This window comes from Delphinus delphis, chromosome 7 (assembly GCF_949987515.2).
Source record: "Delphinus delphis chromosome 7, mDelDel1.2, whole genome shotgun sequence".
NCBI classification, from domain to species: domain Eukaryota; kingdom Metazoa; phylum Chordata; class Mammalia; order Artiodactyla; family Delphinidae; genus Delphinus; species Delphinus delphis.
In genome coordinates, this window is record NC_082689.1 from 6,952,733 (window position 1) to 6,968,181 (window position 15,449).

General features: G+C 52.2%; 1 protein-coding gene across 1 annotated transcript in view; it reads right to left on the bottom strand.

Annotated features, from left to right (window-relative positions):
• SAG (S-antigen visual arrestin) overlaps positions 1 to 15,449 on the bottom strand; it is a 30,383-nt gene that overhangs the window by 4,148 nt on the left and 10,786 nt on the right. The window contains exons 5-13 of the mRNA XM_060015473.1: positions 14,263 to 14,322; positions 11,452 to 11,528; positions 10,366 to 10,501; positions 9,394 to 9,478; positions 7,431 to 7,503; positions 4,749 to 4,886; positions 3,265 to 3,342; positions 2,097 to 2,120; positions 203 to 262 (exon numbers count right to left, since the gene is read on the bottom strand). Of these exons, the coding sequence (XP_059871456.1) occupies positions 203 to 262; positions 2,097 to 2,120; positions 3,265 to 3,342; positions 4,749 to 4,886; positions 7,431 to 7,503; positions 9,394 to 9,478; positions 10,366 to 10,501; positions 11,452 to 11,528; positions 14,263 to 14,322 (731 nt within the window). The remainder of the gene's footprint in view (positions 1 to 202; positions 263 to 2,096; positions 2,121 to 3,264; positions 3,343 to 4,748; positions 4,887 to 7,430; positions 7,504 to 9,393; positions 9,479 to 10,365; positions 10,502 to 11,451; positions 11,529 to 14,262; positions 14,323 to 15,449) is intronic.

The window sequence follows — 15,449 nt, forward strand, 5'->3', positions numbered from 1 at the left end:
AAGTGGACAAGCCACCTGGCCCAGGACCTAGTAGCCGAGCACTCATTTCTGGGAGGGGGGGCCCAGGCACTTGAAGGTGGCCTGGAACCTCGGCCACCTGGCCCTGCCTGTGCTCAGATACGCGGTCAAGGAAGACTAGCAGTGAGTACGTAATAAATCTGTGAGTGGTAAAGGACTAGAAAAAGGCAAGATAACGCGAGACTGACCTGGGTCCTCAGACTGGGGGTGCATGAGGCGGAACGGCACGTCAGCGGTCACTTCACTAGAAAGAAAGAAGCATGCAGAGCGGTGAGAACACGCACACAATTGTAAACGCACAGCCAAGAGCTGGGAGCTGGGGTTGCAGAGCTTCGTGAAAGGTCCCCAGGCCCCAGATGAAAGACGACTCAGTGAGAGTCAAAACAAAACAAACCAGAAATCAGGAAGTGGTCAAGAAGGAATTTTAAATGTATTCCCTGGAATGTGGTCTAGAAACTCCACTTGCGAGAGGCTGAGGCAGCTAGGATTTTTAGGTCCCCCTTCCTCCTGGTTATTAGTTTCAGGGACATGATATTATGGGTAGAGAAGAGGTGAAATCCTGGAGAATAAGGATAGCTTTGAAAAATATCCTTTGCAAAATGTAACTACTTTTTACGTGTTAAATCTGTGCTAAGGCCGCACACAGTCCCTCTGCAGAGAGCAGAACAGGGATGAGCACGGTCTACCCAACTCCAGAGGCTAAAGGGCTTCGAGGCGACTTGGAATTTATATTAAAAAAGGAAGGCAACAGGGCTTCCCTGGTGGCGCAGTGGTTAAGAATGCGCCTGCCAATACAGGGGACACGGGTTTGAGCCCTGGTCTGGGAAGAACCCACATGCCACGGAGCAACTAAGCCTGTGCACCACAACTACTGAGCCCGTGTGCTACAACTACTGAAGCCCACACGCCTAGAGCCGGTGCTCTGCAACAAGAGAAGCCACCGCAGTGAGAAGCCCGTGCACCGCAACAAAGACCCAATACAGCCGAAAATTAATTAATTAATTAATTAATTTTAAAAAAGGAAGGCAAGGAGTCAGGAAGGGGTGGAAGGGAAATCTAGGCACAGGAAGAATGGAAAGGGGTGTGGGAAACAAGGGTTACTCCTTGTTTCACCCAGGACCCATCACCTCCCGCCCTGGGGTTACTGCTTCGGTCAAAGCACTTCTGCTGCTAAGGCGCTCCTGGCGGACCCGAATATGGCTGGGGTCTAGGAGAGAAGGCACAGCCTGGGCTCCATGTGAGGGGAGGTGATAAGAGTCGGTGAAGGAATATGTAAGGTCAGTGCCTGCCTCAGACTTGTCTTACCTGCTGCCTCTTTGTGCATGATTTAAATGGCTGCTCTCACTAATCACAATCGCCCACAGGTGGAAACAACCCAAATGTCCACCAACCAAAACGTGGTCCATCCACACCATGGAGTATTTCTCAGCCATAAGAAGGAATGAAGTGCTGACACGTGCTACAACATGGACCTTGCAGACATGATGTCAAGGGAAGAAACAAACCAGCCACAAAAGCACAAATATTGCCTGATTCCATTCATACAACATGTCCAGATTAGGCAAATCTCCAGAGCTAGCAAGCAGGTTAGTGGTCGCCAGGGATGAGGGAGAGGGGAGAACGGGAGAGACGGCATAATAGGTAAGGGGTTTCCTTTGAGGATGGGAAAAGTGTACAGGAGCTAGAGAGTGGTGACAGTGGCACAACACTGTGAATGTCCCTGATGCCACTGAACTGTACACTTTTAAAAGGGTAAAATGGTAAACGTCACGTTATGTATATTTTCCCCCTCCCCCCCCCCCACACACGGGCAGCTGCAAGGAGTGTGCCAGTTTTCTGAGTGTGCGTGTATGTGTGTGTCCTCGCCCAGGTGCAGGCCCAGCTACGGTCTCAAAGGAACATCCCCAACCTCACACCAAGGTCTGCAGGGTGTTAGGGGCATCATCTCCTAAGACCTCTGAGCATGAGAGCCGGGAAACCAGACTTCACTGTCACTGTTCTGAAGCCCCGGTTTGTCCCCTTTGATATCTTGGAATCAAGCAGAGAATCAAGCAGAGAAGGAAGATGAAGGGGTTTACCTGGAGGTGAGGTCTCCCAGGAGGCTAGGAAACACAAAAGCAAACAGGGCTGTGGTGACTCTCCACAGTGGTAACACAACCTTACTTGCCGTTACTCAGAGGCTGGACACGTGCCTGCCATGTTCCTCACTCACAATTTTCAGGATCTTCGCACCCCTAACAGCCAACTCAGCTATTCCTCTCTACTTGTGATTTCATCTCTTTCTCAAGTGGGTTAGTTAAAAAGAGGAATTACATAGGTTCAAGCCCTAATGTTCAAGAATAAACCTCGGTCCAGAATTTCTCTCTGGGCCACAAAGGTCACGGTGAACTACCTGCTGATCACTTACCTTGACTGCTGCACTCGACCCTGTTTTAGATCCTCTCAGAGAAGATGAAAGAAAACACTATGCACTTTGAGAAACACAGCTACACACACTGTGTTAACGAAATTTGCAGAATCAACCCACGTTCTACTTTGTTGCCCCAACCAAAATTTGGGGAACTCTTCACCTCCTGAGCCCTATGGAATATACACATGGATTTGCTTTGATGGCTGAACTACCGAAGGCTGATCAAGGTAAAAGGCCAGAGCCTCTGGCAATGGAATTTGAAAAGGAAGATGAGACGTCGAGTTTTTCCCTTCTGATAAGATTTTTAAATGGAAAGAAATTTGATTTCAAAAAAGATGGGAAACCATTTCCTCAGAACTCTGAGACAGTCATGCTCTTGTATGAAAAGGAGACTCCCCAGTCCTGTGATTGCTCGTTGGGGAGGAAAGGCAGGCCCTTTCCGTCATGGATGGATGCCTCCTGAGAGGCAGGTGAACCAGGATGCCCTGCGAGTTCATTTCACAGCCGCCAGTCTTTTCCAAAGTACAATCAGACGCTCAACTGATTCTCCTGTTTTATATCAGCTTCCATATGTGAGCACAGGCACACCCATTTTTGCCAAGTGGTACCAATAGTGCACGTGTTTCGTAGTCTGCTTTTCTACCTTTTCCCCCGTAATGTTATATCAGGTAGAATTGTGAAACTAGACAAATAGAGTCTCTCTAAAACTCTGCTATGTAATCGATAGAATTTGTGGACTTTTCTTGCTTTCTGTCTCCCAGTCACTCAGGAATGAAACCATTCAGACTACTGACGGCCAAGATAGAGCAGGCAGAGTGCTGGAGCTGGACACTCACCCTGACACCGTGAGCTTCACCTTGATCTGGTAAGACACCAGGATCCCCATGACGGTCTTGTCTATGCCCTCCTTTATGCTGCTCAAACAGAAAAGAAAAACAGAAGAATGCAGGGAGGGGAGAAGCGGGAAGCAAAAACAGGGTGAATCAACCCCACCTCTCCCCACTGCGTCATCCAGGCTCTGCTGTGTCCTCACTGTCTGGGGCGCTGGAAGGCAGCCCTGACGCTGGGTGAAAGGAGGGCTCGGGATTCGGGGTGGGCTTTGCTCTGCCATTAACTGACCCGGTGACCTTGGCTGAAGCTCTCATTCTGGTGGAACCTCAATTTCCTTATCTGTGAAATGAGTATAAATTCACCTTCCTCACAAAAGCATGGAGAGACTGGCATGTTTATAAAATACTCCATGAACCACACAAGACCTTTACAAATGCAGCGCGCCGCTGTGGATGTCGTGATTCCTTTGCCCTCGAGTTCACGGATCTAGGGCATCAATCTCCCTGCTCGGCCCTCTCCCAGAGCATCACAGATGTGCTTTAGAATGTAACACACCAACTGGCAAATCAACCTCAGAAAATCCTTTGACTCCCAAGATCCTGCTTTCTGCCCAACGGTCGCTGACCCCGCTGTTCGTCTCGGAGCTACGGGGGCAGGGAGGGCAAACGCGAGAGCTCTTCTCGATGGCATTGCCTGGAGCTGATCGCTGGGGCCTTGGAACACACAGGGGTGGAGGGGGAGATGGCAGCGAAGGGCCCGAGCCTGGGTGGCAGCTCCTACCCCAAACCCTCAGGGCTCACCAGCAGACACACCGCTGGGAATGGAAGCCCCGGAGGATGGTGAGGAGTGACAGGGCTATTTGACGTAGAAGCTTCGTTCTAGTTTTTACTAGATCTGCTGGCTCAGTTCGGCCATGGTTCTCTGAGCAGGGTCAGCATATCAGTGCTTATTTTCATTTAAATTGAACTGACCTCTGTAGCCCTCAGGACCTCCTGTTTTTACCTTTCCTGATGGAAATGCATAAACGACCTTTCCATCATTCATGGAGCCAGCTGGGGCACTCAGTTCGTATGCTCAGGGCTCTACACTAGCTAATGATAATTTTGAAGGTAATAGCTGACATTTCTGGAGCACTTACTGTGTGCCAGGCACCACATTTTACATGGACTGTCTCACATAACCCTCAAAACCTCTCTCTGAGGAGCTGTCGCTCCCACACTTTACAGACGGGAAAACAGGTTCTCAAGACAGCTCCAGTTATCTGCCCAGGGTGGCCCAGACAGCAAGCAGGGGTGTTGGGGCTCAGCACAAGGTCCAGAGCTGTAGCCACTGTGTCACACCAGGGGTGGGAGTGGGGTCCCTGCTTGGGGCCCCGGGGCCCCGAGCACGCACTTTGCCACCAGGCTGCGTGTGCAGGCCGCGAGCCCAGGGCTGGGACGAGGAGGGGGCATAGACCAGCGCCACCGCAGCACTGAGTCTCGGGGCTCACATGGTGCTAGAGGCAAGGTTCGTGTCCTCGTGCTTGATTTTCCCGTCCAGGGCGATGCCCTTTCTCTCGAGGTTGTTAGCCAGCAAGGGCAGCAGGGTCAGCGTCGTGGTCAAGGTGCTGTTTGGTGGTACCTTTTCCCTGCAGGAAGAGACACAGAGAGCAGATTTAGCTGGCTGCTCTTACAGCCTTGAAGCCACCTTCGCCCCCACGAGACCCTGTGTGCCGTCAAGCATTTTCTAGAACCCACGTTCCCTGCGACTCATGGGAAAGACAGTCCAGGTGCCTGTGCCTTTGCCTTGTGAGAAGAACAGCATTAGTGACGTCTCAAAACAGGCTGGCAGCAACGTTAGGACGTTTCTCAACTCCCTCAGCCTGTTCTGATTGCTGAATTTCTAGAATGTCTTGTGGGGTGAAGTGAGACTGGCCCAAGAGTCAGGGACCACACCCAGTCTCCTCCTGAGGCTTCGTGAACCACGCAGTGGGCTGCAGGGCCAACTGGCCAGTGCCAGCAACAAGCCCAGGCTGGGAGTCGTCACTGTCGGGAGGTTTCAGCGTGTGCCCAGGGAGGAGGGGCGCGAGAAGGGCCGGGTCCTCCACTGTGGGCTGTTCAGACTGGGCGGCTCTGTGGGCCTGGGTGCAGCTGGGGGCAGAGCAGCGCGGTCCCCCCAGGCTGGGCAGCATCCCGGCTCACCGAACAGCATCTGAGGCTGGAGAGTTGGCTCTGCCACTCACCCACGTGCTGACCCCTGGCCTGTGCCCACAGCCGCCATGCAGCTGCCTGCCCTCTCCGACCCCAGAGCCCAGGCGAGCCGTGTCCGTGCTCCTGGCACACCCTCTGTCCTTGTGCCCAGCCAGGGCCCTGAAAACACTGTCCAGGAGCCAGCCTCGGGCCCTTTCCCCAGCCTGCTCTGTAACAGACGGGGAGTCCCACTGTCCCCCTCGGAACGGGTCCCCTCCTCCATCTCCCTGGGGAGTTGAAGGCGGCTGTGTCTTCTCTGGCCTCCAAGTGCACATAGGAGGCTCCCGGGCATGCAGAACCCTGCTTGAGCCCAAGGTGGCCCACATCCTTGCATCTGGGCCCTGGTAGAACTTCTCTTAATGAGTTTAGTTTGGGCAACAGAGTGACAGAAGCACCAATTACACTGGAAAGGTAGCTGTAGTAGGAAGGGGCCCCCGGGATGGGGCTTGGACGATGGCCTTTCCTGCAGCAGCCCTTGCCGAAGGCCTATGCCAAGGCCTGCGGCCAAAGTCCCGCCCGGCCACTTCCCAGCGCCTTTGGGATTGGGACTGGATGGTGGGCAGCAGCTTGGGTGTCAGGTCTGACCTGGTTCCCAGGAGGCCTGCCCACCAGGGCCCCAGATGCCCCACTTTCAACCTCCCTGCCTCCCACCCTTTTGAGGGTATCCGAGGATGGTTCCCAGTTTTCTGGGAGTCCTTGATGCCAAATGTATCCAAGAGCCATCAAGAGGCCCAGGTAATGGGGTACAGTAGGGGAAAACTCAGCTGGGGACCAGTTTCTCCGATCATTGTTGGGCGCGTGCCAAAAGGTGAGCCAGGAAGACGCCCAGGACATGAGGATGTTCAAGGACACAGCCTAAAAGGTAGAGTAGACCCCAGGCCTGGCCCCAAGAAGACAGTCAGTGAGTTATGGTTCTTTCCTTCCTCTCTCCTCTCTAGACCTATAAGTCAACTTAGGTCAGGATCTGCTTTAAGTAACAGTTTATCCTGAAGTCGCCTTTTAAATATCATGTAATGTTATCTTGCTGAATCAGCTGTCTTTCCTCACCCCGCTCCCCGAACCCTCCTTCCTCTAACTGTGATAATATTTTTTGCATACAACAACGCTTAGAAAAAACACCTTCCCAAGCAATCCTCTCTGGGGGAAGGCATAACCCCCAGAGGCCTGTGTGCCTCATGAACCTGACCGCCTAGCACAAAGCAAAACTGGTTAGATCTCTCGCTCCACCACGAAGAAGCCATCACAGGATTCCCATTTGTTTTTAATATCTTTTTTTTTTAATTTATTTGGCTGCGCTGGAACTTAGTTGCGGCACGCAGCATCTTTAGTCGCAGCATGTGAACTATTAGTTGCAGCATGTGGGATCTAGTTCCCCGACCAGGGATCAAACCCGGGCCCCCTGCACTGGGAGCATGGAGTCTTAGCCACTGGACCACCTGGGAAATCCTCCCATTTGTTTTTTACTCTAATGAAGGGAGAAAAGTCACTAACAACAAGTGGCTGAGAACTGATATATCATCCTAATCCAGTTGTCACTGGTATCAGATTTTCAAGTTATGGAGAAGATCAAAAGATAGGGAACCCTTGACTGGGCTGACAGGTCATTTGATTTTCTGCTCCGGGGGCAGAAACAGTATCAAATTCCTACCCACTTATTCAAGGATCAATAGAAAGTTCTAGACATTCCCACTGTGACATTTCAGCCTTTATTTCTCTCCTCTCCGTCGTTCCTTAGCTTGACCCAGCTCTCGGAATTCTTGTTAGCGAGCACAGGATCAAGATGCTAACTTTCTTTGCAGTCCTTGAAGTGAGAACAGGGGAAGGAAGTGGAAAGCTGGGGAGCTAGCTGACCATTCTACTTCCGTCTTCAGCGATGACCAAAATGGGAACTTGACCAAGAAGCTGGAGCCGCCCAGGAAATAGAAACCCAACCCACTACTCACTGTGTTTCCTCCATGGCCACCGGCTTGACGTAATAATCACTCGAGTAGAGAACCACGTTGGCCACTTGTTCCACTGCAAAGGGGGACAGGGTAGGGTGACTCGGTGCGGAGTCCTGCGTGGTGCCTTCCAGGGGACGTGGTTGGTCTTCCCTAACGGCCATCTGAGTGCACCTCTCAGGCTCGGCTTTAAGGCTGAGATTTCTGTTCTGTCCTCAGGCCACTTCCATTCACCAATAACCTGCTCTGTGTCAACCCTACCCATGAGCCAGTCTCCTAAAACTGCACCTCCTGGGAGACTCATCCTCCCTGCTGAGCTCAGGGCACATCTGTGGGTATCCTTCCAAAACACACAATCTCCCGGTGTCCCAAAACTCACCATGTGCTCTCTTTCCCCAAATACACTCCCTTCCAACCTTCTCTATCTTATTCAGTGAGCATATCCTTCGGGTGTCCAAGCTAGAAACCACGTGGAGGCAGCACAGGGTTGATTTGTGGGTGTAGCATGGTGGATAGGAAGGTGGGCTCTGGGGCCAGACCACTTGGGTTCACATCCCAGCTTAGCCATCTGCTGTGGGGTAATTACTGAGCTCCTCTAAGCCTCAATTTCCCCATAAGCAAAACGAGAATGATAATTGCATCTAACTTATATGGTTGTTGTGATGATTAAAAAGATGATTTTCAATCTCCATTAAAATCAAATTTGAGAATCAGAAAAACAATTTGTGTGAAGCACTCAGCACAGTACTCGGCCTATAGAAAGTTCTTAACATCTTGCTTCAGAAATTCAACAGCTTCTTTCAAAAATTAGGGGCTTCGATGTTAGGATTCATAAAACTTTGAGAAATAATTTAAAATCTAAGTATCAAATGATACTTTCTCAATCCTGCTGCTTTGTGGAATACTGTATTGACACTACATACAACATGCTAAACAAATAATGCCAGTTCCTACAAAGACTTAAAGGCATAGGAACTTAAACCAACATAAAAACAAAGCCATAAAGTAAGCATGTATATTAGCATCAAGAAAAATCTAGAATTTTTTAGTATGTATGCAGCAAATTCCTGAGTCTTCTCTATGATGGATAAGAGGGAAAGAGGAACATGGTATATGGCACTTAGGGTGACCAACCATCCTGGTCTGCCTGGGACTGGCCCCATTTTAGCATTGAAAGTCCTGCGTCCTTGGTCCTGGTCAACCCAGGATGGTTGGTCACCCTAACACACTGTGAGTCTAACTCTGTCTCAGCCATCGAGTGTCTGAGGGAGAAGTGAACAGAGAGGTCTCCCTCCAAGGTCATTTTATCGTGTCTTTTTTACATCACCCATATAAGACCAAGATCTAGGAGCATCCCGTGCACTTTGACGTCCTTTGAGCTGAGGAAGTGTGTAGGACCAGCAAGCGGGAGGCGCATCTCCTGAGCATTCAGGAGGCTTGGCCACCACATCACGGCGACTCAACAGTAGCAGTGACAGTAGGGATTACCACTTACAAAGCATGTCCAGTGTGATCAATCAGTACCTAACGAAACCTGGGAAGGTAGTCCGGGAACACTGCCGTGGCTGCCCGCTAAATTCCAAGAGGACGTGCACAGCTCGAGCCCACAGGGGAGCCCAGAGTTCCCAGGCCAGGACTCCCCACTACACTGTGCAGAAAGAAAACTCCTCCCGCACTTACCCCGAGACCTGGCACAGGGGCCCCTCAAGGAAGGCGTGACAAGGAAGGACGGGAAGATGCCCTGTCGGGGATGCTGTCCCAGGACAGAAGACAACCCTAAGCTGGGCACGAGGCTGCAGGAGAGGACACCTTCCTCCTCTAAGGTCCTGCCGTGCGACGACAGAGACAAACGGGCAGTTCCAAGGCCCCGGGGGGCCTTACTGACCAGAGGAGAGACCCTTGGGAAATATGACTAGATTGGGAACCTGGAAGACTCTGCTGTCCGGGTTCGAGCAGAAGGTCCTACCTAGCACTTTAATCTTCTTCACCGTCTTCTCTGTATTATTGGTCACGGTCACAGTCACAGGAATGGGTTCCCCATGGTAATAGAGCTGAAGAAGTCAGCAGATACGTCAGAAAAGGGGAAGAGAGTGTGGCCATATCTTGTTAAATTCATCTCAGTCCTTTAACTGGAATAAGTGGCTGAATGCCCACACTTTCAAGGAAGACAGGGTGATGGCATCACGTTTCCTGTGGAGAAGGGTCTGGAGCAGGTTCTACCCCCTCTGTGGGAGGCTGAGGCGGATGATGGGGCCTCCGGCCCCAACGCCCGAGTCCTGAGGGTCACTCAGAGTTAGCCCCGGGGGTGTTGAGTGGAATCATGAGGTTATTGGGGGGCAGAATAAGTGAAATGAGGGGAAATCAGTGGGGAAGCCCAGAGGTAGAGCTTGCCCAGCAGTGACTCTGCGTGATCTAGCCCAGGTGCTCATGTCCTTGCATGCGCGCGCAAGTTACACCACTTGTGTGTGTGAAGTAACACACACACACACAGTCTGCTGGCAATGTGTGTGCACGACTCTTGTCGACCAGAGACGGCCTTGGCCAGTTTCACCTTTTTCGGCCGCGATTTTCACACGACATGCTCACCCCCTCACCGTTACTGCCAAACTTAAGTTTGCACGGAAGTGAACAATTTGTTAACACCACACCCACTGATGACACACTAGTAAAGAGGCCCCTGGGGGCAGACAGGGGGCAAAGACAGCCTGGGCTGGGGGTATGGGAAACCCTCCACCTCCAAGTTGTCGGAACCCACAGTGAGTGGAATGCAAGCCAGTTTGGTCCTATCCTAAGGGTCACGTTTACTGGCTCCAAATTATGAAAAAAGCCAGTCGTCCCCAAATGTTGGTGCTTTAACTATCGCTGCCCCCAAGACTGCCTGCAGCACACCCCCAGCAGAGGGCCTGGCAGGCTGTCCCCAGGCCGGCTCCACAGTCACCTCTTTGCTGAGGGCGACGGCGAGGTGCAGGGGCTTGTCGGACATGAAGAACTGCCAGGAGGCCTCCTTTTGCGGCTGGGGACCCATCTCTCGTGGCGCATGCTGTACCTTCCGGATCAGTAAACGCACGGAGCTCCTGTGGATGAAAAGTCACCGATGGTTCCCCGGGTCAGAGCCTGGGCCTCCTCAGGACGGCCTACCAGGTCCCCCTGCCCATCCCCAGGCCGGGATCCCTCAGGGATGCTGCCGATGGATGCAGGATGGACCAGTAGAGGGATCAGGTCTGGGGGGCGGGGCCTGGTGGGTGGTGTGGACCAGTCAGCTCTCCAAGGGTCCCTCTCACCCTCTGTTAGGACCCCGGCGTGGCCTCCTCTCGGGTGAAGCTGATGTGGGGATGTGTGCCTATGTGACAGGCTTCAAAACTCTCTACAGATGTGATGCCCTGTTATTGCTGTTTGGTATAAGTGTCCATAGGTGTGAATGTTGAGTATGTAGAGAAAGTGTTGAGGGCACAACTGGAAACCTTGTTCAGGAACAAGAAAAATGGGCACCAGAGCCTGAGAGTATAGGAGGGATGGAAGTCACTGCCTAATGGGCACAGAGAGTTTCTGTTTGGGGTGATGACAGCATTTGGGGTATAGATACCTTGGGGTATGGATAGCAGATAGTGGTGTAACTGATTACACAACGTAATGAATGTACTTAATGCCACTGAATTGTACACTTGACAATGGTTAAAATGGTAAACTTCATGTTATGTATATTTTACTGCAACAAAGAAATTACAAAAGAAGAAGAAAACTAAAGAAAGAGGGGATCTGGAGGCTTTTAAGGACTTACATGAGCCCTTGAGGTTGCCAACTCCCCTGTCATTTTCTTTTGTTTTTTTTCTCCCAAATGGTCAGCCATTGTCCCCCACCCCATGTGGAGATGGTTCATCCTGACGGTCCTGACCTGGGGAGGCTCCATTACCCCACCACAGTGGCCCTGTGGGAAGATTCTGCCACTGGGACATAAAGTGAGGGGCGGTCTCTTATCCCCAGCCCTTCCCCACACCCTCACATATTCCCACAGCTACACTCTTACTTCTTGGGAATTTTGTCCTCTTCCGTATCTGTCCCTTGTGTGGCAAAGGCTTTGACCTCGAAGTCGACCCCACAGCACTGCAGGGGCAAGAGAACAGACAGGGCTGCGGTCAGCACCTCCCTTCCGGGAGCCAGGATGGGGGTCACAGCTCCCGCAGGGGATGTTACGTGGCTACTTCTTTTTCTGTCTTGGCCATATCCTTTTCGGAGTTGCACCATTATGACTAGCTTTGGAAGTGTGCTAGTGATGAAATAGTGGCATTAGCTCGAGGAGAGCGCCACGGGCTCCAAGGCCACAGTGAAGGTCCCCCAGCCAGCAGGATGAGCCCCGCCAGTAGCTGCAGAGCACGGTCCTAGCCTCTCACCACCTTGCACAGCGGCCAGCCCATCCCCCATTTAGCTGTCCTTCTCAGAAGTGACCCTGTGTGCGTGTAACTGATGGTCCACTGCCTACAGCAGGGGCGGGAGCAGTGGTCACAGGGCTGGCAGGGGTCCGTGGCCGCCTGTGCTGGGGCTCCAGTGCCCTACGCCAGCGGGCAGCTGCTCTGCCGCTGCAGCCAGGCGTGGCCAGGCTGACACGGGGACCCGGTGCTGGCAGCTCTCCCAACTTTTGAAAAGAAGCTGGAAATAGAATTTGGAATGAAGGTTCCTTATTTTTAAATTAACTAGATTAAAAAAATGTTGCATGGATGGAACAAATGCATCTGCGGGCCCCTTCAGCCCCCAGCCCCAGAGTGAATCCCCCGTGACCTCGTTCCTCTGTTGTGTTAACATGAGGTGTGCGGGGCAGGGGTGAGGGCACAGAGGCCGGGGATGGGCCCTCCACCAGCTGCCCACAGAGTGACAGTAGTGCATAAGCCACAGTCTTACTGGTTCTGCAAAACTGTGGAATCGCAACAACTCTAAAACCTGGGTTGAAAATAAATACACATCGTTACGCTCCAGCACCTGGAGCTCTTGGCCACGCCTCCTCTCTGCTCAGCCCCCTCCACCCCCACCTCCTGCTGCCCCCTGCAGAAGCCAAGCCCTTCCACCTGTCTACCCTGGGCACGTGCTGTTCCTTCCTTCTGAAATGCTTGACGCCTCTCTCTCCTTTTATACTAGCCCAGTTCCCAGGCCTCCTCAGCTGTGAGGCCCACAGGGCCCCTGCTGCACTGATGTCTCCTCCCCAGGGACAGAGGGAAGGGTGGCCCTCTGGCTGGTATAGTGTCCCCCACTCTGAGTGGCCTTCTCCACCTTCCCGCCCACACCCCTGTTTTTCTGGCCCGGTGGCTTTCAAAGGTTTCAGGCCACCACCCACGGTAAGTAGGAAAGTTCACTGCGAGGCCCGGTAAACAGATGCTCACGCGTGAAGCAATGCTCGTGAACTAGCGCTTATCTACGCTGTGTGCGATGTGCTCTGAGCTCCCATGCTGTTCCACTTCATGCCATTCCATTTTCTTTCTTCAATGCCATCTCGGATCCACCGCACCGGTTTCACAAACCACTAATGGGGTAGGACCCCCAAGTTGAAAATCATGGCCCTGGACCCTCGGTAATCCAGGTACCGATCTGCCATTCTCAGCCCTCATTTGCTGTCTTTTTATTTTCCAGCTTCTTCCCTCATGACTCCCTCAGGCCTGTAGTCCCTGGACCCCAGCACCTTTTCCTCTCTCCTCGTGTCCGCACTGCCCTCCCTCCCTGCCTAGAGTCCCCAGTCCACCGGGGTCACAGCTCTCTTGCACACACGGCCCCTTTGCTTCTCGCCTTTCAGAGCTCAACCCCACTCTTAGCTCAGTGGCCAGAGGGATCCTCTACAAACCCAAGTCAGAACCTTCTGTGTGTGTGGGGGGGAGGGATAAATCGGGAGATTGGGACTGACATATACACACTACTATATATAAAATAGGTAACTAATAAGGACCTACTGTACAGCACAGGCAACTCTACTCAGTACTCTGTCATGGATATATGTATGTGGATAACTGATTCACTTTGCAGTACAGCAGAAACTAACATGTTGTAAATCAGCGATATTCCAATAAAAGTTCAAAAAAAAAAAAAGAACCTACTGTGCAGAGCCCACCAGCGGCTCCCATCTCTCTCAGAGAAAGTCCCAGTCCATGAAACATGTACGAGGCCCTTCCTGACCTGGCCGCACCTCCCGCCCCTCTCAGACCTGCCCCCACCCTTCAACCCAGCTCCGCCTGCTCTCCAAGCAGCACCCACTGTGCATGGTGCGCCCGCCCACCTGGATGGCTCTCCCGAGGCTGGAGTGGCCCCTCCTTTGCCCCATCAGAGAGGCCTTCCCTAAGCTCCCCGGACAAGCACCACCAGGTCCTCCCTTAGCTCTCCGAGCCTCTTGTTCTCCATGGATGGGCTGCAGAGGGACTTGCTATTTGGTTTTTGTCTGCTTCTCTCCCCAAGTGAGACCCACGAGGGGAGAGACCTACTATTTCGCTCACAGGGCTGCTCATGGTTAGGAATTGCTGAAGACAAGTGATACGCTCATTATACTGTCTCTCTACTTTTGCATATGTCTGCAATTTCCCACAGTAAAAGCCCGTGTGCCACAACTACTGAGGCCACGTGCCACAACTACTGAGCCTGTGTGCCACAGCTACTGAAGCCCGTGCACCTAGATCCTGTGCTCCACAACAAGAGAAGCCACCGCAATGAGAAGCCCGTGCACTCCAACGAAGAGTAGCCCCCGCTCGCCACGACTAGAGAAAGCCTGCGTGCAGCAACGAAGACCCAACGCAGCCAAAAAAAAAAAAAAGAAAAAGTCTTTTGAAGGTATGAATGAATCCCTGGCATTTCTTCTGGAACCAACCTTGTCCACATCTTGTGGAGCTGGCTGCAGCATCACCGAACAGGGCAAGTAGTCAGGAAACTGTGGAAAGAAACAACAGATCATTTCTTTCAGAGAATGTTATTCCACGTGTGTTCTACCTTCATCGCACAAAAATTGAAGAATGGGGGCTTCCCTGGTGGCGCAGTGGTTGAGAGTCCGCCTGCCGATGCAGGGGACACGGGTTCGTGCCCCGGTCCGGGAAGATCCCACATGCCGTGGAGCAGCTGGGCCCGTGAGCCATGGCCGCTGAGCCTGCGCATCCGGAGCCTGTGCTCCGCAACGGGAGAGACCGCAACAGTGAGAGGCCCGCGTACCACAAAAAACGAAACAAACAAACAAACAAAAAAAATTGAAGAATGAAGATGAGGAGCAAGAAAAAGGGAAACATCTTCACGTCTGTTCCCAACAGCCAGAGTGGCGTGAACACAGCCTCCCGAGGGGCCCAGGTCAGCCTCACACAAACACGTATGTGCCTGTCTAGTTTTACAGAAATGAGACAAGTGATGCACGTGTCCTGCAGTCTAGTTTGCTCCCATCACTGCTCCTAACCCTGCTCAGGATGAGTGTGACCATTTTCAATGCTGGGAGATGTAGTTCTGCGACACCATTTTTAAGGCTCCAGTAACACTGCTTTTTATTTTTTTTGGCCCTGCCGCATGGCTTGCCGGGATCTTAGTTCCCCAACCAGGGACTGAACCTGGGCCCTTGGCAGTGAGAGAGCAGAGTCCTAAACACTGGAGCACCAGGGAATTCCCCCGTGACACCACATTGAATTCAGCCCGTTTCCTTTGTTGGCTGCCCTCCATCAAGTGGCCTTTACTTTGTTGCCATTGTCACCAAGGCTGCATAAACATCCTTCAGCCACCTTAGCACAGTTTTAGTCCATTCACTCCATAGGCTACACTATTAGAAAGGGAACGGTCAGGTCGAAATCACATTTTTAAGGTTTTGATACATGTTGACAGGTTCTGTCACTTCAAACTCCCAGTCCCAGCACATGGGAGCACCCAGGACCACAAAACTTTAAGTGATTTTTTTTTAAAGCTGTTATAAAATATACCTAACATAGGGACTTCCCTGGTGGTCCAGTGGTTAAGACTCCATGCTCCCAATGCAGGGGGCACAGGTTCCATCCCTGGTCAGGGAACTAAGATCCTGCATCCCAC